The following is a 23411-nucleotide window of genomic DNA, read 5'->3' as shown; positions in this document are numbered from 1 at the left end:
AGGTATTTTAACAGACAGTGCATAAACTCAGCTTTTTTGACCATAAAAATGTTGATATTACTAATAAAATAAATTTATAGAAAAGACAAATGGAAAAAATCAAAAGGAAAATTTGTCTTTTTCCTCCTCATCATTAGCATCTATTTTACTTCTCATGTGCTTATTTTTCTTAGAATTACAGGTGAAGCATTGCCGAATCTACCTCCCCTGGTCAGCGGTTACTGATTCTAATGTTACAATAAAGATGCAGTTTTTCTATTCTTGTGATTTGAGAAATTACCAATGAGAAGCGAATACAAGTACAGGGAAATATGTTTCAGTACTATGTTATGTTAAGTGATATACATAAATCTTAACAGTGTGTGTAAAATTGAGATTTGAGCCATACACATACATTATTATATTGTGTTGAAATAATTAAGAACAGAAATACCAGTGAGTTTTGATTTTGGTTTCAAATCTGTATGCTATTTACTGGTTTATGGGTTACCCTTTCAGAGCTGGACAGGTGTTTACCATTTCTATTAATAAATGCCAGTCTGAATGAAATACATGCAAACATAAGTCTGAAAAATGTTCCTGCTACTTGCTTTTAAAAGCTGCCCTCTGGTGGAAATATTGTATGCCCCAACTTGTAACTTAATGTGACACCACAACAGGTATTCCTACACAAATACTGCCCTGGGGAAGCATGCATTTCAATCAATTTGATGTCCCCTTCTCAAAATAGTGGAACTTCCAATTCCTCACTGACTTGACTGTAAGTTATTTGGAAGATAAACGTGTGTTTTACATAACTCCTCTTTACTGCTGCCCTGGGAAAGTGCCCACATCAAAAATCACCACAGCAGACAAAGAGCAGAGTTAAGCGGACGAAACCGATTATATATTAAAACGGCCTGCCATAAATTCCTAACAGGTGAATACACCTGTTGGTCGTTAAAAAAACAGACACTAAAGTTTCACTTTCACCTGTGTTTCTGTTGCGCAGATTATTTTCTATCAACCTCCAAGGTAAGATCATCTGTTCGTTGCGGACGCAGCTGTATAAATAATAATTAATCTATCATTGGATTGATTTATGATTTATGATTTATGATTTATTTCATGTTACGGCCTCAGCAGCAGCTGTTCAGTCAGGAGGAATAATGAAAACGGGTCAGAAGCCTCGTTCATTTTCGCCATTTTGTTTTATCCAAACAGAATTTAGTCTCAGAACAATTTTTAGGTTTATTGATTCTCTGCGTTTAAACGTCAGTCGTTTTTATTGTTATTGCTGTTAAACTTGTAAATATATATTAATTATGATTTAATGCAGATTTACGTGCAGGATGAAGACGAGCCATTTTAACTTCTGGTTTCTGGGTAAAAATACGTCGCTAAAGACAAGAACTGTTGAGAGCTGATCGTATTTAACATATTTATTCATTAATGGTCGATTTAAGTATTTATGTGACCCTTATTAAAGTCGTGTTGTTCATTAAAATAATTTATGTTCCATTGTTATCAACGTTTCCATCACACATTTAATGAATGGAAAACTATAAATACACCAACAATATTAAACTTTGTCCCTCAGATCAACTTTAACTCATACAGCCTCCGGAGGATGTAGGTGATAAATTATTGCAACCAAATAATTGTTTATTACTGCTCCAAAGATAAACGGTGCTAAATTAGTCTTAGTCCAACACTTAGAATTATGCAAAGGTTTCTATAAATCTTGAACTAAATTGCTTTACAGCTGCTGCTCCTGTGGTAAAACAAAATGGTGGATTGAGAAAAATAATGACTTTTACAAAGAAGTGATCAATTTCTCCTTCGAAAAGTTTTTAAATACTAACTTGACTGTTGCTGGGTGTGTCAAAAATTATGATTAACTGCAGATCTTTAAACACTTTGTTTTTAGGATTGAACATACCAGAGGAGGGTCAGTTACATTTACTCAGTTACATTTACTTTAGGAACTTTTTGGAAACATTTACTTTTAGGAGTTGTTTTTCTACACCATACATTTTATATTTACTTGAGTAATGTTATTAAGAAGTATCGCTACTCTTACATGAGTAAAATTTCTGACTAGTTAATGTCACCGAATGAAGAACAAGAAAAGAAAGACCGAAATAAAGGAGAAAAATCACAATCTGAACTGGAAACAACAAAACTAAAAATCTAAACACCTATAAATCATGAAAGTTACGTTGAACCTACAAAACTTCCACATAAATAAATTTGATTTTTTTTAAAGATCTTAAAAGTAGATTTGTAGAGTACATGACTATCAGTGCCTTTCCACTAAACTGCCTATAACCAGTTTTTCCCATAAACAGACACAACCTGTCTGTCTGGTTTATTTCAGAGCTCCATGAAATGTTCAACTCTTGGTCTATTGTTTCATTTTCTAATTCTGCTTTAAACTTTTCCACATCTTGAAACCAAACCTGCTGTGTTCTTTGGTCTTCATGAAACGATTTGTTCTCTAAAAGAAACTCTGATTGCACTAGATTTCATTTAGAGGTTTCATGATAAATAGAGCTTAATATTTGTGCTCACTGCAGTTTTCAGAGTTTTGTTTGTGAACCATTTGAAAGCCGTGTGTCATTTTATTAACATTGTGTTGATCTATGGCTAAAATCCCAACACATTAGTTTTAATGTGGAGTCTGTCTTTCTGCAGATTAAGGTGGACTGTGTGTCTAAGCTGGTATTGATCTGAATTTGGCAACATGGAGACGTCTGAGGACAAGGAAGAGGAAGCTCCTCTCTCTGAAACCACTTTATGTAAGAAACCAGAGGACAAGAGGTAAGATGTCTGTCTCTGCATCACTTTGTCAGGATCAGCACTCCCAGCATTAAACCAACTTTACTTGCAGAAATCAGACTGAAAGAGAATCTGATCCTGATATGGAATCTGGCCAGTCTGACCTGAACCAGCTTTCTGCTACAAAGAGGTTAGCTGTAGCTGAATCACATGTGTAAAATGTAACTGAATCAATGTAAAGTATTTCATCTTTCACATGTCAGCACATTCTGCTCCTATGGGAAGTGGTATGTATTGGAAGACCATTATTATTCATAGGAATGAAACATGTATTTTTGAAATTAAGGTGCATGTAAAAAGTTACATTTTATTTTTCTTTATTTTGTAGAAATCAGGTTTCACTTTGATGTTAAAACTGCAGCATGTAACTTTCATTTAAAAAAGGGTTTTAAATATTTGTTGAAACTGTGAATATGTTGTGACCGTATGGTATGAGACAAATAATCTATAAAAAAGTCAAGCTGCTCTTAGTGCCGTTAATTATGCCTGTGTATGTGCTGCTCATCCATCCTGTCCCCAGCTAGCTGTAGCATTGCTATTAGCTTTCAGCTTCTACCTGTTGGCAGAGTCTGCTAGGATTGCTGAGGCCAGTTATCATGGTCATCAGTGACACGGATAAACAGTTTTCCTGTCTTGGTAATTTGTTTCTCTGCCATTAGCACATAAAGCAGCACATACACAAGGTTAATTGACAGCGCTAAGACCTTCCTCCAGGCTCTTATTGGTTGATTTTGACTGGCAGTGTTGCATTTCTTTAAATGGAAAAAATAGTTGGAGGAGTTTGATCTTTTCACAGATTGTCTCTCATACCATCGTGTCACGACATGGTGACAGCTTTAACAAATATGTAAAAACATGTTTTATAAAAGTTACATGTTACAGCTTTAACAAATATGTAAAAAACATGTTTTATAAAAGTTACATGTTACAGCTTTAACAAATATGTAAAAAACATGTTTTATAAAAGTTACATGTTACAGCTTTAACAAATATGTAAAAAACATGTTTTATAAAAGTTACATGTTACAGCTTTAACAAATATGTAAAAAACATGTTTTATAAAAGTTACATGTTACAGCTTTAACAAATATGTAAAAAACATGTTTTATAAAAGTTACATGTTACAGCTTTAACAAATATGTAAAAAACATGTTTTATAAAAGTTACATGTTACAGCTTTAACAAATATGTAAAAAACATGTTTTATAAAAGTTACATGTTACAGCTTTAACAAATATGTAAAAAACATGTTTTATAAAAGTTACATGTTACAGCTTTAAGGAGATTTAAAAAAAAAAAGCAAAAAAAAACTGTAATTGTTGGATCATGATTCTTTGTAAAAGCAATAAAGGCTAAAATGTTCACGGTGGTGAATGGTTTTCATTCACACTGTAGATTTATTAATCCAAGAAGTTTATTTCTGACAGGAAATAAAAGAGGCGTCTGACTGGACTGACATTCTCATCCACAGGAAACAACAGGAACAAGAACCTGGACCAAGCTGTCTGTCCTTCAAGAGCAGCCACTCAAAAGATGCAGTAATTCGTTTTAACATTGACCAACCTTCAGATGCAGTGAGGTGAGCATCATGGATATTTTATAACTGTGTAATATGAGACCCACTGAAAGGTTTTCATTCCAAAATGGCAGCTTTTATTTATTATACGTCTTAGAGGTGGAATATAAAATAACTGTTTTCATTATCAAAATAATGTATTGCAAATCCATCACTAGTAAGAACATTTAAATAATGCACTGCTCTTTAAGGGTGACTTCAGGGCTGCATGATATTAGAAAATCTCAGTAATAACATCAGATTCAATATACAGTGGTCTATCTGAAAAGCTGAAATCCAGTAGTACTTGAGACTGCATGTAAAGATCCAGTAATCCATGTCCTTTGTTGGAATGTCTTCAGCAAACTGTTTGCAGGCTTTCCTGTGTACAGACTTCAGTATATATTATATTATAATGTATGAGGTTCAAGAAGAGTCAGCGAGTTTAAATCATCAATTCATTTTATTAAGACCAAAATGCAGCGTTGGTCCATCGCCATGTTTCCTTATGGGAGACGAAACCAAATGGCGTCTAAGAGTTTCTGATTCCTTTTATATCTAAGCTACGCCTTAAAGAGGCCGTTCACTAGTGTGTCATGTCCTTTAGCCTTAGCTTTACATGCGTGCAAGCAGCTAATAGAGATGGAGGAAAACACAGATTTATTTATTCTCAAGGTGTCAAAGCATGAATGATGCCAATAAGAAACCAAATTCAATATGATTCTCAAACCAAGAAGATCAAACATGATAAACACATTGCTAATTAAAGGAGAAAGAGGAAACGAAGAAGTAAAGTAGCACCTGTGGAGGAAAACCTTATAAAAAGGAAAACCACTGAGCACAATGAAATGAGGATGCACAGCATGTAAGATCAGTTACTATGATCTTGAATATTAACTGGATTTTTATCAAATCCAGTAGCCCATTTAACAGATATAATTTGGCCTGATACTGGGGCTTATTCCTCTTCCCCCTGAAAACCTGGTCAAATTATCAATTTGACTAGGTTGACTTATTGATGACAAATATTTGTCATGACGGAAGGCAACTTCTTGACCCACATGCAAAAACCCAGAGAACCGATAATCAGTAAAATATGTTTAATATAAAGCACAACAGCACAGATCAACAGTGTTCCTGGGGGAGCGGCGACTGGAGCGGGCTGGAAGAGAGAATGAGTGATGAGTTTAAGGACTGTGGGATGTTTGAGATCTGAACAAGCGGCAACGGTCTTACTAGGTCAGGCGGCAGGTAAGCGGGGGTGGATCCTGGGATTTCCAGGGTTGTTTTCGGGTGTGGGGTTCTGCTGCGGAACCAGCTAGTGCCTTGGGAAGGTCCAGCGGACGGCGTTGGAGGGCGGACAGATACGGACCACAGCTCACCGGGGCGGAACGAGGAAGGCAGCCAACGAGGGGTAAGTACGCCAGGTACAGCCAGGAGCTCAAAAGCCTCGAATGGTCGGACCACGACGTCACGAGGGAGTTGTCTGAAACACGAAGAAACACAACAGGAGTCACTGGGAGGTTCACAAAGAGTCAACAAACGCTATATGATGGCCTGCAGTACCATTACTGGTTAACACTCTGGCATCGATGTGTTGGCTGATTCCACTCTTAAGCCTCTGTGGAGATGAGACAATCTCCGACAGGTGTGAGGATCCCAGCGTCGCTGGTCACGCCCACCAGAGATCATCCACCAGGCGCCCCCTGGTGGAAGGAGCGAGAAGCAGCAGCAAAACAACCCGAGCACCCAGGATCACCACATTATTATTTATAAGATAACTGCTAAAAGACTAAATATATTTATTTATTTAGAAGAGACAGAAAAGACAATCAAGAACAAAGAAATCATGTCTTTTCTACTCTGTTTAAGAATCATCAAACTGTCTCGAAGCAAAACTTTCAGCTCCGGTGTTGGTCTATATATATATATATAAAATTCCCCTCTCACCCTCCGTGGGTGGTCTCTTTCATCCTCTGAGCTCGGGTCCTCTACCAGAGGCCTGGGAGCTTGAGGGTTCTGCGCAGTATCTTGGCTGTGCCTAGAACTGCACATTTCTGGACTGAGATGTCTGATGTTGTTCCTGGGATCTGTTTGAGCCACTGCTCCAGTTTGGGGGTGCCTGCCCCGAGGGCCCCGATGACCACAGGCACCACTGTGGTCTTCACCTTCCAGGCCTTCTCCAGTTCCTCTCTGAGGCCCTGGTATTTCTCCAGTTTGTCATGCTCCTTTTTCCTGATGTTGTGGTCACTTGGTATTGCTACATCCACCACAACGGCTTTCCTCTGTTCTTTGTCCACCACCACAATGTCCGGTTGGTTTGCCATTACCATCTTGTCTGTCTGGATCTGGAAGTCCCACAGGATTCTTAGCTTGATCATGACCAAGCTAAGATCCCCCACTTTGACCTCGGGGCTTCCAGTCCATATTCTGCACAGATGTTCATTATTTTGTACATCTTGTCTGGTGTTATGTGCTGGACTGTCTTGGGTCTTGTCTGGTGTAGATAACTGTAATAAAACAGTATTATTCATAGGAATGAAACATGTAATTTTTAATTAAGGTGCATGTAAACAGTTACATTTTATTTTTCTTTATTTTGTAGAAATCAGGTTTCACTTTGATGTTAAAACTGCAGCATGTAACTTTCATTTAAAAAAGGGTTTTAAATATTTGTTGAAACTGTGAATATGTTGTGACCGTATGGTATGAGACAAATAATCTATAAAAAAGTCAAGCTGCTCTTAGTGCCGTTAATTATGCCTGTGTATGTGCTGCTCATCCATCCTGTCCCCAGCTAGCTGTAGCAATGCTATTAGCTTTTAGCTTCTACCTGTTGGCAGAGTCTGCTAGGATTGCTGATGATAGTTATCATGGTCATCAATGACGCAGGTAAACAGATCTCCTGTCTTGGTAATTTGTTTCTCTGCCATTAGCACATAAAGCAGCACATACACAAGGTTAATTGACAGCGCTAAGACCTTCCTCCAGGCTCTTATTGGTTGATTTTGACTGGCAGTGTTGCATTTCTTTAGATGGAAAATATAGTTGGAGGAGTTTGATCATTTCACAGATTGTCTCTCATACCATCGTGTCACGACATGGTGACAGCTTTAACAAATATGTAAAAACATGTTTTATAAAAGTTACATGTTACAGCTTTAACAAATATGTAAAAAACATGTTTTATAAAAGTTACATGTTACAGCTTTAACAAATATGTAAAAAACATGTTTTATAAAAGTTACATGTTACAGCTTTAACAAATATGTAAAAAACATGTTTTATAAAAGTTACATGTTACAGCTTTAACAAATATGTAAAAAAAATGTTTTATAAAAGTTACATGTTACAGCTTTAACAAATATGTAAAAAACATGTTTTATAAAAGTTACATGTTACAGCTTTAACAAATATGTAAAAAAAATGTTTTATAAAAGTTACATGTTACAGCTTTAAGGAGATTTTTTTTTGTAAAAAAAAAAGCCTGTAATTGTTGGATCATGATTGCTTTGTAAAAGCAATAAAAGGCTAAAATGTCCAGAGTGGTGAATGGTTTTCATTCACACTGTAGATTTATTAATCCAAGAAGTTTATTTCTGACAGGAAATAAAAGAGGCGTCTGACTGGACTGACATTCTCATCCACAGGAAACAACAGGAACAAGAACCTGGACCAAGCTGTCTGTCCTTCAAGAGCAGCCACTCAAAAGATGCAGTAATTCGTTTTAACATTGACCAACCTTCAGATGCAGTGAGGTGAGCTTTATGGATATTTTATAACTGTGTAATATGAGACCCACTGAAAGGTTTTCATTCCAAAATGGCAGCTTTTATTTTTTATATGTCTTAGAGGTGGAATATAATATAACTGTTTTCCTTATAAAAATAATGTATTGCAAATCCATCACTAATAAAACCATTTAAATAATGCACTGCTCTTTAAGGGTAACTTCAGGACTGCATGAAAACGCTCTATCTAAGCTACGCCTTAAAGAGGCCGTTCACTAGGGTGTCATGTCCTTTAGCCTTAGCTTTACATGCGTGCAAGCAGCTAATAGAGATGGAGGAAAACACAGATTTATTTATTCTCAAGGTGTCAAAGCATGAATGATGCCAATAAGAAACCAAATTCAATATGATTCTCAAACCAAGAAGATCAAACATGATAAACACATTGCTAATTAAAGGAGGAAGAGGAAACGAAGAAGTAAAGTAGCACCTGTGGAGGAAAACCTTATAAAAAGGAAAACCACTGAGCACAATGAAATGAGGATGCACAGCATGTAAGATCAGTTAATATGATCTTGAATATTAACTGAATTTTTATCAAAAAAAATAATTTGACCTGATACTGGGGCTTATTCCTCTTCCCCCTGAAAACCTGGTCAAATTATCAATTTGGAATCAATTTGATGACTTATTATTTATAAGATAACTGCTAAAAGACTAAATATATTTATTTATTTAGAACAGACAGAAAAGACAATCAAGAACAAAGAAAACAAAATAAAATAGAATGAAACAAACAAACTTAAGAAATAAAAATTTTAAACATATTATTCTGCCCATGTGACATGCAAATTTTATATTTTCTGTTCTAAAAGGAGCAGGTAGAAGATATAATATCTTATAATGTCCTGCCCTTTTCCTACTTGTCAATTTATAATCAATTAACTTTCACAACATCAAAAAGAGACGACTTGTTTCCATTTTACGTGATGTTTAACTGTACAATTATTTAAATACTATTATATAATCAATGACTATTAAACAGTCATCTTATATATCATATTTTGAAATAAGCTCTGTTTTAATGAGTTCTTTTTAAATTAGTTTAAATTTGTACTTTTTTAACTCATCATTCAATCCATTCCAGACATTTACTCCACACACATATAAACAAAAACTCTTCCTGGTTGTTCTAATACATTGTTTTTTAAAATATCCGTCACTCCTTAAATTATAACCACCCTCTCGGTCACCAAACATTTCCTGTATATCATATATATTTATTTTATATATATATTGAGCAGTGACGTGCGGTGAGGTTCACTGCTGGTGAGGCTCTGACTTATGACTTAGACACCATGCATATTATTGGACGTACGGAAATTTCGCTCATGCATACAAGGCTGGAGGGCAAAAAGACTAATCATTTACATGTCATCCATAGCCGCGTTAGCTCAGTGAAACTTAGAAATGTAGGTATTGATTTCGTGCTATGGTTCACAGCAAAGTTATCTGTATTCGCCAAGCTACGCAGACTCGTTGCCATAGCAACTGACAACAATGCCACTTCATGTTTTAGGATTTAACACCAAAAAACATTCAAGAATTTTGCACACAGAACAGAACATTCAGTCTGTTGTTGTAGTACGTTTTAGGCTTAATGTTTAATTAATAAATAATTGCTGTGGTAGATTAGCTACCGCTTCTACTTTACTGAATTATTTAGACATACAAACTACCCCAAAAAACGCCCATTTCATTAAAAAAAATATCTTATTGCTGTCTTACCTTTATGTATCAATGAAATCCATGCACCACTAATTCTGCACAAAAATATCCGTTCATCCAAAGCCAAGTCCATCCTCGGCATGTCTTTTCTACTCCGTTTGAGAATCATCAAACTCTCTAAGCAAAACCTTCAGCTCCGGTGAAGGTTTTGCTAAAGGAAGATAATAACTTCCTTTAGTTATTATCTCCTGTTTCAACTGAAATCCACTTTAGAAAACTGTTTAAGTGTAGAAATGTAGTATTTCATGTTGACGTCGGAAGAGAGGAGAAAACAAATATATCGCTGTACTTTACTTATTTACTGTACGGCTAGCTCCATGGCTAGCTCACTGTGTCTTACTCTGCAGTTGTGCAGTCACAATACCTGGGATCATGAGCGCCCCCTGCCATGAGGCAAGAGAACTGCCTGCCTCACCTCGAGTCTTTTCTCTGCGTTTCTGTTCGCTCCTCCGCACACAAAACACGATACACACACAGTTAGTCACAAAAACACTGTCCATTATATACATAAGCAAAATTATGGAAAATCATTCCATATATTAAATGTTTTGAACCATTTTATTGCCGGCGTACAGACAGGACTACCTTGCTCCCATACAATGGCAGCCAGTGCAGTTAGCGAGAGGTTGCGCAATCCCAGGTGAGGCTCAGCTCGCTGCTGCCTCACCGGCTTCGCTTCTGAGCTTTTGAATGGGAAAATGCAAATATTCAGCGATTTTGAAGAAAAAAATCATCAGAATTGGTTAAGTTAAGTAAAAAATAGATACTTTATAGTACAAACCACAGGGTGAAAATAGAAATATAAATTATTTTATTATTATATATTATATATTATATTTCCATGATGACAGGTGAGGCTCTGCCTCACCTGCCTCCCCTGACCGCACGTCACTGATATTGAGGTTTTTAGTAATTTTCCAAATTCAGTCTTGAATTCAAGATTGACTATAAAGTGTTTTAGATTTCATTACTTAGGTTTTGTCTCTACAATTTCCCCCTGTGTTTTCTTCTCATAAAAGGAAACAAAAAACAGGCATAACTCAAGAATTTAATGTTAAAGGCCAATTTGTTAACATCAAACCATCTTATGAGCGATTATTCATTACTTCAGACAGTGTGTCCAGTTTATTTTCTAAGCAGACTTGGATTGAAAGTTTTATCTCAACACATCAGTTTTAGGATTGTGCTCATCAAAACTGTAAGATTTTTGATTTGTTTCCAAATATTCCATTTTGATCCGTCTTACTTAAATATCCCCATGTTAAGTAGATCTGGTAATAAAACAAGCCACAGTCGTCCGTAAGCAAATCTTGTTTTCAGAGATCGTTCAGTTACTTTTTCTTAGTAATGCTGGTTTTCGTCAGCTAAATATGGTACATTGGAGGCCAAAAGTTTTATCATAAACAATTAAGGACCATCAGTGGTGTGATTGCTATTTTGTAAAGCAGTCACCTCATTCATTGTAACCCCCAAAAATTAGAGGTAATCAAGTAGATTGAGCAGCTTAAATAATCTTTATAATTCCTCTGAGTGAAAAGTTTAGTGTTAGTGTAACATGTTGCTGTCTGAGTATCTGTATCACCAATGTTTCCACTTGGAACTATTTGTGTATTAATTTATCTTAACTTGGACAACCAGGATTCACAGATATGTTTCGATTAAATAATTTTGCTATCAATTGTCAGTTTCTGGTTCCTTTTGTCTCTGTCTAAGCTAAACCCTAAACAGGGCGTTCTCTGATGTGTCGTTTCCTTTATCCTTACATGTGTGTGTATATGAGCATGCAAGCGGCTAAAAGAGAGGAAAACACAGACTTATTTATTCCTAACACTATATAGTAGTGCTGTACAAGATATCTCACAGTACCCGTTAGCTCATGTTCTTTGTTTTATATATATAGATATATATCTATATATATATATCTATATATATATATAGATATATATAGATATATATATATATACCAGAGGTCGCGCTATAGACCATAGCGCGACCAGAGGTCGCACTAGACTTTTTTGTTCTCCGTCATTTTGACCGACAGGATTAAAAAAAATCGGTCATGTTCTATTTTTACCCGTCAAATTATAATCACGTTAACATCGGCTATTTAGCTGTATTTTTATGTGGTTTAGTTAATCTTCACCCAGTTGAACCGTGAATCCAGATCCCATCACACATAAAGCAGATAAATGCATCTAACTTTTTCTCCGTAGTGACAAAAACCATTGACTATTGCCCCAATAACTTATAATAAATTAAATTAATTGACTCACAGATTCACAAATTCCTCCTGGTCGCATCTGCAGAGAAATCTGCGCTGGTTCATCAGTCAGTTGGACCTGCCTGAACCAAACCGATCTATTGAACTTTTTTTTGCCCTATGTGGTCCGGGCGTGGGAGGATTTTTTATTATTATTATTTCTTTTTGCGTGGTTTCACTTCCCCGAAACAGACAGATGTTATGTCTGCCGCGCTTCTTAGAGCCGCTCTCCTGGGTGTGGGGTGTCACGTCTTCAGCTCCATTTGTTAAAACTGCAGGATGAGTTAAGTTTAATTCTTTGCAGCGGCGGAAAGGCGTCTGCGTTGGTTGTGCAGCGGACTGCGTATGTTACAGTCTAATTAATTTCTGCACTTTTATTTATTTCCTCAAGATAAACTGGTGGCTCCTCTCTTTTGACTCCTCTGTTAAATGGATTCAACTTTGTAAATGGATTCAACTTTGCTTTCTCTTTAGTTTTCTCTGTTCTGTATGTAATGGAGACTGAAATTAAACGCGCTATTTCTACCAAATTTTTTGAATGTGCTTCCTAACCAGACGCTCCAAAGCGTCCGGTCCATAACTCTTCAACACGCTATCAGCTCCCGGTCAGAAAGACGCATTTAGTTCAGAGTCCATGAGATGATATTCAGAAAGGATCGTTTTTATTGATTGATTTCAGTTGCCTCTGCAATGAGCTCTTTGCTTAAAGTCTGTAATGTGTGCGCATGTGCACCAGTCAAGGGTGTGAATTATAACCCCTCAAATGACCAACGGGCTTTAAATTTTCCCGTCGTTAAAAAAAATAACCGGTCAAATACAGAAAATATTCCGTTAACTCGATCTGATAAATATATTAAGCTCTTGATTTCTCCATAGATTCGATCAGAGCCCAGATGTTGTTCAGCCTCCCCATGAGTCTCAAATGCGGCTGGGATCCATATTTGTGGTCTGTATATATTAGATACTTTTTTAATCTCTTTTGTTAATAAATTTTTACTTCATTTTATAGATCACTTGATTGTCTCAGACTTTTTCAGAAGGGTGTTTCATGTCTTATTCTGCTTTAGGAACTGGAGAAAAAGATTGTGACGTTTGTGAAGGACGAGCTGAAGGAGATCCAGAAGGTCTTGAGTTCAGATTATCCAGATGAGGAGGAGGAGGAGGAGGAGGGTGTGTCTGGAAATAAGGATGAGAAGCAGAGGAGCAGCAGCAGCAGAGAGGCGTTTTTAAAGATCACCGTTGACTTCTTGAGAATGATGAATCTGGATGACCTGGCTGACCTTCTGCAGAGCAGTAAGAGATATTCTTCTACAGAAATGGTGGAACAAGAGATCATTAAAGACTTATTGTAGTTGACACCAGGTATAGATACCTTCAAAGAAACATGAAGTCTACAAGAATTTAATAGATTTAACCTTTATTCTGATGAAACCTAAAATTAAATCTTGCAATTATATTATTTTGTCATTTTCCTCAAAACATTTTTTTTTGTTTTATACAAATGTACTTTAATACATTCCAAAAAATAGAAAATTTTATTTTGTGAAGAAATTTTTTTTTTAATAAGGCTACAAAACACATCCACAACTTCAAATGTTGAAGCAAAATGGACATAATGAAAACCGTTTTATAAGACCCTAGAGCCTTTGGACTGGGTTTTAACCTCTATCTGGATCTCCCTTGGAAAACTGGCTAATTCTCCTACCCAGTGATGAAACGAATGAAATTTCATTTCTATGTTTATTCAGGGCTTAAGAAATATGGAATAAAAGATAACTGATTGTGGAGAAAAGTATTCTTTACTGTATTTATAGTCAAACTGTATTCTTTATTCTGTTATCTAAACGATAAGTTTTATCTACCGTAAATTGAATTTCTAAAGCATGGTATACACTATATTTCCGAACTTATTTGCTCACCTGCCCTCACTCATATATTAGCTTAAATGACATCCCATTCCTAATCCATAGGGTCAATATGATGTGGGTTCACCCTTTGCATCCAGAACAGCTTCAACTCTTCTGGGAAGGCTGTCCACAAGGATTAGGAGACTTTATGGGGATTTATGACCATTCTTACAGAAGCACATTTGTGAGGTCACATACTGATGTTGGACGATAAGGCCTGGCTCTCAGTCTTAGCTCTAATTCATCCCAAAGGTGTTCTATTGGGTTGAGGTCAGGACTCTGCAAGCCAGTCAGGTTCATCCACACCAGACTGTCATCCATGTCTTTATGGACCTTGCTTTATGCTCTGGTGAACAGACATGTTGGAAAAGGAAGGAGCCAGCTCCAAACTGTTCCCACAAAGTTGGGAGCATGGAATTGTCCAAAAAGTATGCTGGTATAACTTAGTGTAGCATATCTGTGTAAACAGTATACTATATTTCTAAATAACTGAAAATAGATCATGACCAACAAGGTCATCAATGGGCTAGTTCTCAGAAGTCAAGATACGACTCATAAAGGAGTAGACAGACTAGAAGTTTGCAGATGTGAGTGCCTTGTATTCTCAGTGAATAATTATGTACATATATACAGTACAATAAGAAAGGGAAAAACAACATTCAAATGGCCATATTAAATTAAAAAACAAACAAACAAAGAAAACAAACAAATCAAAGAAACATAAATTAGCTCCGTAGTTCCGGCAACAAGCCACACCATTCAGTTTATAAACCCCCCGTCTCCCCTGAACTGGGGTGGTTCAACAGGGTCAGGTGAGTTGGTTAGAGCGCTTGCTGCAGTTCCTAGGCTGACAAAAGTCAGATCAGAGTGGGAACAGTTTTGTTCATGGGCTGCAGGAAGTCTCCCACCAGCCTGGTGGGGAAACCAAATCTTATGACACCACAGGTGAAATCCTTTTAGGCTCTTGTACCTGATTCTTCAGCTTGCCATCGAACCTGGCCTGTATGATAAAGCAGGACCAGTCTCAAATATATATATATATAATCAAAACATTCCAGTGTGCACACAAAAACGACAATTGGCACTCATTGCACTATGAATAATCCAATCATCATTTTGGTAATCAATGTATTTCCAAATACAAAAATTCAAGATAAATCTTATTCATAAAAAGTCAATAAATATGCTCCATACAAAATCAATCAACACCAAAAATGTAAAAATTATCAAGCTAGGCAAATACTTTTTAAAAAAAATAAATATTTAAAATTTAAGGCACCTCATTGTTCTCCAATTTGTTTGTTCAGAGTCGCAATAGAGCATCCGGATTGATATCGACTAACGCTAAGTCTTCATAAAATGACTCACCAATTCCGCAGTTCATAAGGCATACAATCGGTTTTGTGTTTCTCTTATTCCTCAGCTCACGACAGGAGACTCCTAAAGTTAGTACAATTTTATCAGCATCATACAAGATTACAGAAAAAACTGAATATTACACTTAACCGACCTGCAGCTCTGCTCTCCCAAACTCGCTCTGATCTTCCATGCTTCTCGCTCCAGCTAATATACCTAGCTAATGACCGACGGTGATACATGTGACTCAAACACTCAACAACGATTGGCTGCTTAGTAATTCTCGCGAGAATTGCAATTATATATCAACTATCCCGAGATTTTGAAAGGCAAAGGGGATAAATAGTAGAGAACCAGAAAATGGAACTCAACATTAACACTCGGGTTACATTAGTATACCAGCATACTTCACCAAACTTTACACTTGGCACAATACAGTCAGACACTTATCATCAAACCCAGACTAATCCATCAGATTGCCAGATGAAAAACCACAATTTGTCACTCCAGACAACGCGCCTCCACTGCTCTAGAGTCCAGTGGCAGTGTGTGTTATACCACTGCAGCCAACGCTTTGCATTGAACTTGGTGATGTATATCTTGGATGCAGCTGCTCCACCATGGAAATCCATTACATGAAGCTCTCTGTTCTAGAGCTAATCTGACAGCCACGTGAAGTTTGGAGGTTTGTAGTGATTGACTCTGCAGAAGTCAGTCACTTCTTGGCGACTTCATGCTATTTGCTTCAGCATCCACTGACCCGACTCCGTTAATTTACATGGCCTACCACTTTGTGGCTGAGTTGCTGTCGTTCCTAAACACTTCCATTGTCTTACAGCACACTGTACATTTTCTTACAGTTTTCTGACAGCTGAGTGTGGAATATTTAGGAGAAAGAAAATTCATGACTGGATTTGTTGCATCCTATCACAGTTTAAAGGTGGAATTACCTGAGATCCTGAGAGTGGCCTATTCATTCACAAATGTTTGTAAAACGGTCTGCATGCATAGGTGCTTCATTTTATACACTTGCGACCATGGAAGTGATCAGAACACCTGACTCAAATAATTTGGATGGGTGAGCAAATATTTTTTGGCGATATAGTTTATATAGTGCCTCTGATGAAATGTAAGTTGCTTTTTACTTTCATATTAAAACTTCAAAACTCATTTCCAGCAGCTCTTTGTGTTTCAATCCCCCACAGAAACATGACAAAATCACTCTTAAATTATTTTTTTTTCTATTTTTGTTTCATAGAATCGCTCATCACATGCCAACAAACACTAAAGTCTAACCTGAAGGAGAGGTTCCAGTTTGTGTTTGAAGGAATCGCTAAATCAGGAAATCAAACCTTTCTAAATCAGATCTACACAGATCTCTACATCACAGAGGAAGGGTCTGGAGAGGTTAATAATGAACATGAAGTCAGACAGATTGAATCAGTGACCTGGAAACCAGACAGACCAGAAACAGCAATTAGACATGAAGACATATTTAAACCCTCACCTGTAAGAGATGAACCAATCAGAACAGTGATGACAAAGGGAGTGGCTGGCATTGGGAAAACAGTCCTGACTCAGAAGTTCACTCTGGACTGGGCTGAAGACCAAACTAACCAGGTCATTCAATTCATGTTTCCATTCACATTCAGAGAACTGAATCTGTTAAAAGAACAGTTCAGCTTGGTGGAGCTTGTTCACCACTTTTTTAGTGAAACCAAAGGAATCTCCAGGTTTGAAGAGTTAAAGGTTGTGTTCATCTTTGATGGCTTGGATGAGAGTCGACTTCCACTGGACTTCCACAACAATGAGATCCTGACAGATGTAAGAAAGTCCACCTCAGTGGATGTTCTTCTGACAAACCTCATCAGCGGGAACCTGCTTCCCAAAGCTCACCTCTGGATAACCACAAGACCTGCAGCAGCCAATCGGATCCCTGCTGGGTTTATTGGTATGATGACAGAGATCAGAGGATTCACTGACCCACAGAAGGACAAGTACTTCACTAAAAGGTTTAAATATGAGGAGCAGGCCAGATTAGTAATCTCTCACATAAAGAAATCCAGAAGCCTCCACATCATGTGCCACATCCCAATCTTCTGCTGGATCACTGCTACAGTTGTGAAAGAAATGTTGAACAAGAAAGATGGAGAGGATCTACCAAAGACCCTGACTGAGATGTACATCCACTTCCTGGTGGTTCAGACCAAACTTAAGGTCATCAAGTACGATGGAGGAGCTGAGACAGATTCAATCTGGAGCCCAGAGAACCAGAAGATGATCGAGTCTCTGGGAAAACTGGCTTTTGATCAGCTGATGAAAAGAAACCTGATCTTCTATGAATCAGACCTGGCAGAGTGTGGCATCGATATCAGAGCAGCTTCAGTGTGTTCAGGAGTTTTCACACAGATCTTCAGAGAAGAGAGAGGGCTGTACCAGAACAAGGTGTTCTGCTTCGTCCACCTGAGTGTTCAGGAGTTTCTGGCTGCTCTTCATGTTCATCTGGCCTTCATCAAATCTGGAGTCAATCTGCTGGCAAAGGAAGAAATGAAATCAAAGGATTTAGAAAAACAGAACCATGCTTCTTCAGAGACAGATATCTACCAGAGTGCTGTGGACATGGCCCTAGAGAGTCCAGATGGACACCTGGACTTGTTGCTCCGCTTCCTACTTGGTCTTTCTCTGGAGACCAATAAGCGTCGCTTAAGAGGCCTTGTGAGACAAACAGAAGAAAGTTTAGCAACTAATAAAGTCACAGCCCAGTACATCAAGGAGAAGATAAATAATAATCTATGTGTTGAGAAAAGCATCAATCTGTTCCACTGCCTGAATGAACTAAATGATCAGTCTCTGGTGGAGGAAATCCAACAATCTCTACAAACAGGAAGTCTTTCTGCCCACCAGCTGTCTCCTGCTCAGTGGTCAGCTCTGCTCTTCATCCTACTTTCATCTAAGAAAGGTCTGGAGATGTTTGACCTGAAGAAATACTCTGCTACAGAGGAAGCTCTACTGAAGCTGCTGCCAATAGTCAAAGCCTCCAGCAAAGCTGTGTAAGTACAGATGTAGATGGTTTTATAAAACTATGTAACAAATAAAACAATCAGATAATTACTTTGTTCTCCTTCTGTCCTCTCAGACTGAGTGGGTGTAACCTCTCAGAGAGAAGCTGTGAATCTCTGTCCTCACTGCTCAGCTCAACAACATCTAGTCTCAGAGATCTGGACCTGAGTAACAACGACCTGAAAGATTCAGGAGTGAAGCTGCTGTGCAGGGGACTGATGAGTCCAGACTGTGAACTGGAGATTCTCAGGTAAGATACATTTAATTTATTCTATTGTTTACATAGTTAGATATTTATAAACATGTCTAAAATGTGTTTTAGCTTTCTGGAAAGAAGTGCAAAATGTTCTGAATCCAGGTCATCAGGACCACCACCCTGCATATGTCAGATGCATTTCTGCTCCAGAACACATGATTTAAAACCCAGTCAAATACAGAGATTATTTATTAAAACCTGTTTTTAGTGGTGGGCATCGCTGACTAACTGTTGCGCTAACTCTAATCCTAATTTGATCAATTGAATCATGTTGAGGGGGCTGCACAGTGGTATTGGTAGCATTGTTACCTTGCAGCAAGAAGGTTCTTGGTTCGATTCCCAGCCCCGGTCTTTCTGCATGGAGTTTGCATGTTCTCCCTGTGCATGGTGGGTTTTCTCCGGGTACTCCGGCTTCCTCCCACAGTCCAAAAACATGACTGTCAGGTCAATTGGTCTCTCTAAATTCTCCCTAGGTGTGAGTGTGTGTGCATTGTTGTTTGTCCTGTCTATCTCTGTGTTGCCCTGTGACAGACTGGCGACCTGTCCAGGGTGACCCCACCTCTCGCCCAGAACGTTAGCTGGAGAGGCACCAGCACCTCCCGACCCCACTAAGGGACAAGGGTGTTTGAAAATGGATGGATGGATGACCCAAAGAACAACAAAAAGACAAACACACAACATACATTATGATGCCAGAGGCTGCCGCCATCAAGGGAGATGGCCTTTTGTTAGATGAGAGAATAATAACATGAGGGGAAAAACATATTGGACACAGTGAGGGGTTGAACAAAGTACATCTGCACATGAAAAGCAACATATTGACATCATAAAGCACGTGGAATGGGACAGTAAATTGGCAAATCCCAGCTCAGGCCACCCAGTTGAGTGATGCAGCCACCTGGTGAAGCTCAGACAACAACTATTGTTTTGGGTCAGGCCTAATCTGTTAATTTTACATCTGCCTTAAAGTCTCACTGAAAGACTGTTGCTGTTAAGCAGCAGTTGAAGTCTTCCAGTCTTCAACTGACAATATGGACACACAGTCTTCTGCAGAAAGCTGCTCATCAGACCTGCTGCTCTTCCTTTCTTAACATGTCATCTAATTATTCCTGCTAAAAACAAATTCTAACATGTGCTTCACATTGAGAATATAGGTGAGTTTTCCAACAGTATTGTATGTTTGTGTCTGCAGGCTTTCAGGCTGCCTGATCACAGAGGAAGGCTGTGCTGCTCTGGCCTCAGCTCTGACTGTGAACCCGTCTCACCTGAAGGAGCTGGACCTCAGCTTCAATAATCCTGGACAGGCAGGAAAGGAGAGTCTGGAAGCTCTACTGAAGAATCCAAGCTTTAAACTGGAGTCTCTAAGGTGAGGAAATATTTTCTGCAGCCACACAGTGATACTCAAGATTATTGAGGAACAATAATCCTTGGGGAGGGAGGAGGAGATCTGGATAAATCAATGTGAATATGAGTGTAGGTAGGTAAACCCAGATACCTCAACCAGCCTCAGACCAAGAAATGCTGGTTTATTTTAATCAGTAAGGATTTATGGTGCATCATGGAGCTAAGATGGAGAAACAATTAATTGCCCATACCAGTGCAAACAATGTTGAACACAGTGGTAATTTTAAGTTCATTTTCCTTCAACTTTAACAAACAAAGTAGAAAGACATGTTTTTATTTAGCAATCATGACTGATATGACTTAAAAATATAAATCTAAACACTGAGGTGTGATTTCCAGTTAGCTCTAGTTTATTCTAATACAGAGATCCCTCGCTATAACGCGGTTCACCTTTTGTGGTCTCGCTGCTTCGCGGATTTTTTTGTGCAGTTTTTTTTCACAGTGCATTGTGTTCTGCGTCCTGATTGGTTCAACAATCTCTCCACGCTTCTTCTCTCTTCATATTGATGATTAAAATTATTATTTTACTGTAGTTACTTGTAAGAAAGTTTTCTAATTGTTAAAAAAATGCTTGGGCCTGATAACAGGTTTTATTCTTTGGTTTCAATGTAGAGTATTTAATTATGCTGTATAATAATTGTAAGAAATAATAAAGGTAACTACTTCACGGGTTCTTTTCGGAACGCAACCCCTGTGCAAAACAAGGGTTCACTGTATATGAATATGCATTTGATCTAAAGAAATTATGGTTTTAATGTTCGGGTTATTCTACTGTTGGAATTTGAACTTTGTTCCCAGTCTATTTTATTTATGCATCTTATGGGGCAGAATGAGAGCAATAACACAAAACCGGAGGAGAGACAAATAAACTGTTAACTCTGAACAAAACTAGCAGAAAATATTAGACATAGTGACAGAAATGCAGCCACAGATGGACTGAAGAACTCTTAGAAAAACTCAATAAGGTCTAAATTGAAGTATTCATATTTGCATCTTGAAAATACTGATAGCATCAAAACACCTTCTCTCTAACAGCATGGAGCCTGCAGGAGAAAGATGGCTGACACCAGGTCTGAGGAAGTGTAAGTGCATTTCTGTCCCATTTATGGATGTTCACCTTTGTGTCAGTGAATTCAGAAAGTTATACATCAGTAACTGCATTGTGTTTGTTCTGTTTTTCAGATTCCTGTCCACTAACAGTCGACCTGAACACTGTGAACAGATTCCTCAAACTGTCTGATGGAAACAGGAAGGTGACACGTGTGGCAGAGGAGCAGCCGTATCCTGATCATCCAGACAGATTTGAACTCTGTCAGCTGCTGTGTACTGATGGTCTGACTGGTCGCTGTTACTGGGAGGTTGAGTGGAGTGCGAAAGTCTATGTATCACTGAGTTACAAGAGAATCAATAGAAAAGGAGTCAATGACGATTCATGGTTTGGATTTAATGATAAATCCTGGAGTTTAGTCCTTTCTGATGATGGTTACACTGTTTGGCACAATGGAAAAAAAGCCTTCATCCCTGATGCCTCCTTCTCCTCGTCCTCTTCTGTCTCTGGCAGAGTAGCTGTGTATGTGGACTGTCCTGCTGGGACTCTGTCCTTCTACAGAGTCTCTTCAGAGACACTGGTCCACATCTACACCTTCAACACCAAATTCACTGAAACTCTTTATCCTGGATTTACATGCAGGACTCGTTCTGGGGGGTCTTGGTTCTCATTTTAGAATAATCTTTTCTATGTTAGAGGGAATCTAACTTTACATGTGTTTCATCCAAGATGTGGTTTTTGATTAACATTCTTTGTAAAACTGAGTTTAAACATCATAAATAAACACAAAGTGCTTCACAGTAAACACTGTAGTCTGCAGGAACTCCAGTACCAACCCCCTGTTGCATTGTCGATGTGCACAAGTCTTTCCTGCACCTGTCCACCAGACTGAAATCTGACTTTCCAGACAGGGGCTCATTGTCACTTCCTGTTTTGTGGAGCAGGATTGGTGAGGACTTCCTGCAGGGTTTAGAACATGTCTTGTGTGTTTGTCAAGATTTAGAGGATACAGTTTGAATCTTATGTTGCAGGAGCCACCCAATAATCTTCTATTTTTTCTGAGTGGGCGGGGCTTAAGTGATGTCATTAAACTACCACACCAATATGTGAAGCATACTGGTGCTTCACATACCAGTATGTGTATCTCATGTATATTTTTCATTTATCTCCGATGATACACAAAAAATCTGGTGCAGATCAGATGATGTATCATGAAGATATAACTGTTGGAATAATTCAGGGAGCGCCGTGGAGTCGGCTTTTAATGTAAAGCTATTGGCCTCTTAAGAGGTCAACAAAGGTCATTTATTTATTTTGTGTAAATTGGATGATGCTGTGTGATTTAGAACCAACTGTATGTAAACTTCATGGGATTATAATTCGTCATTCTATCACAGCAACATGCTGCAGCCATAACTGAGAGAAGGATTCAGCATCATGTTGTCGTTGGACTCAGGTCTAAATCGGTATGAATCAAACTGTAAAATTATGACCACCAGAGGAAAACAGGCAACTTCCTGTTCAAAGGGGGCGGGGCTAAGGTGATGTCACATATTGACCATGTGAATGTGATCAATGCTGGTCTGTTATGACACATAAAGTCTGGAGCAGCTGTGAGTTTGTATGTGGAAGTGATTCCATCTTGACATTTAAGTTTTTAAGAGTTGCACAGAGACTGTTGCATAATGGCAGTAGCTTGGAGAAACAACTTATTGTTAATTGTTACAGGAAAACTGTTTATCTGCCGTAGTTGGTAGCTATGCTAACTACAGCATTCACAGTTTGAATCTGCACAGCTCGGTGCTATGCTAGCTGCATCATGGCACAAATCAGGAGGGAGGAAGGATGAGCAGCATCACATGAGATTGTAAATGGAACACAAATCTTGTAATACTGTGTGAAATTTAGCTCTTTAAGCCATTTTATTAATATCTGCATTGCATTATTTATCTATATTATATTACAGTTTGTTTAGTGCAGGTTTGGGTCTCCCAGTTTTATCTTCCATTTGGAAAATCACTTTTTTGTTAAGCTTTAATTGAGAACAAAAAACTTTTTACTTACTTTGGTGAGAGGTAAATAAATAATCTCTTAATTTCTGAAATTAATATGATCACTTGAAAAGATTGTTAAATGAGGCATTCTCTGTATTTGACAATAAAATACATTTAAATGACTTTGGAGTAGTTTTGATGTTTCCACATCCTCGTCTGGAGTCCCAGCTGT

At 38.0% G+C, this 23411-nt stretch overlaps 2 protein-coding genes across 3 annotated transcripts in view; both read left to right on the top strand.

Annotated features, from left to right (window-relative positions):
- The first annotated feature begins 939 nt into the window (after nt 1-939).
- On the top strand, nt 940-23361 carry LOC148154178 (NLR family CARD domain-containing protein 3-like). Of its 2 annotated transcripts, XM_088015313.1 has the most exons (12): nt 940-1014; nt 2677-2802; nt 2873-2950; nt 4292-4399; nt 8026-8133; nt 13031-13100; nt 13222-13447; nt 16676-18467; nt 18554-18727; nt 19926-20099; nt 21173-21219; nt 21320-23361. In XM_088015313.1, exons 2-12 carry the CDS (start codon nt 2726-2728, stop codon nt 21859-21861), a joined length of 3396 nt encoding a protein of 1131 aa, XP_087871439.1. In that variant the 5' UTR covers nt 940-1014; nt 2677-2725; the 3' UTR covers nt 21862-23361. The 2 variants fall into 2 exon arrangements, with proteins under 2 accessions (XP_087871439.1, XP_087871440.1); XM_088015314.1 differs by lacking the exon at nt 2873-2950.
- The window catches only part of LOC148154177 (protein NLRC3-like), a 40633-nt gene continuing 25258 nt past the window's right edge, over nt 8037-23411 (top strand). Inside the window, exon 1 of the mRNA XM_088015318.1 lies at nt 8037-8133. The gene's annotated coding sequence lies outside the window, so the exon portion shown is untranslated. The remainder of the gene's footprint in view (nt 8134-23411) is intronic.

Source organism: Poecilia mexicana, unplaced genomic scaffold (genome assembly GCF_051168715.1).
Source record: "Poecilia mexicana isolate PSO_F unplaced genomic scaffold, ASM5116871v1 scaffold_18, whole genome shotgun sequence".
NCBI lineage: Eukaryota > Metazoa > Chordata > Actinopteri > Cyprinodontiformes > Poeciliidae > Poecilia > Poecilia mexicana.
The sequence above is the reverse complement of the archived record's forward strand: the minus strand, read 5'-3'. Positions and strand labels throughout refer to the sequence as shown.

Bases quoted from the DNA above. Each gene is read 5' to 3' on its own strand.
- LOC148154178 (XM_088015313.1), top strand. From the start codon at position 2,726: ATGGAGACGTCTGAGGACAAGGAAGAGGAAGCTCCTCTCTCTGAAACC. The intron at 20,100-21,172 runs GTGAGGAAATAT...TCTCTCTAACAG, and splicing joins TTTAAACTGGAGTCTCTAAG to CATGGAGCCTGCAGGAGAAA. The intron at 21,220-21,319 runs GTAAGTGCATTT...TCTGTTTTTCAG, and splicing joins GACACCAGGTCTGAGGAAGT to ATTCCTGTCCACTAACAGTC.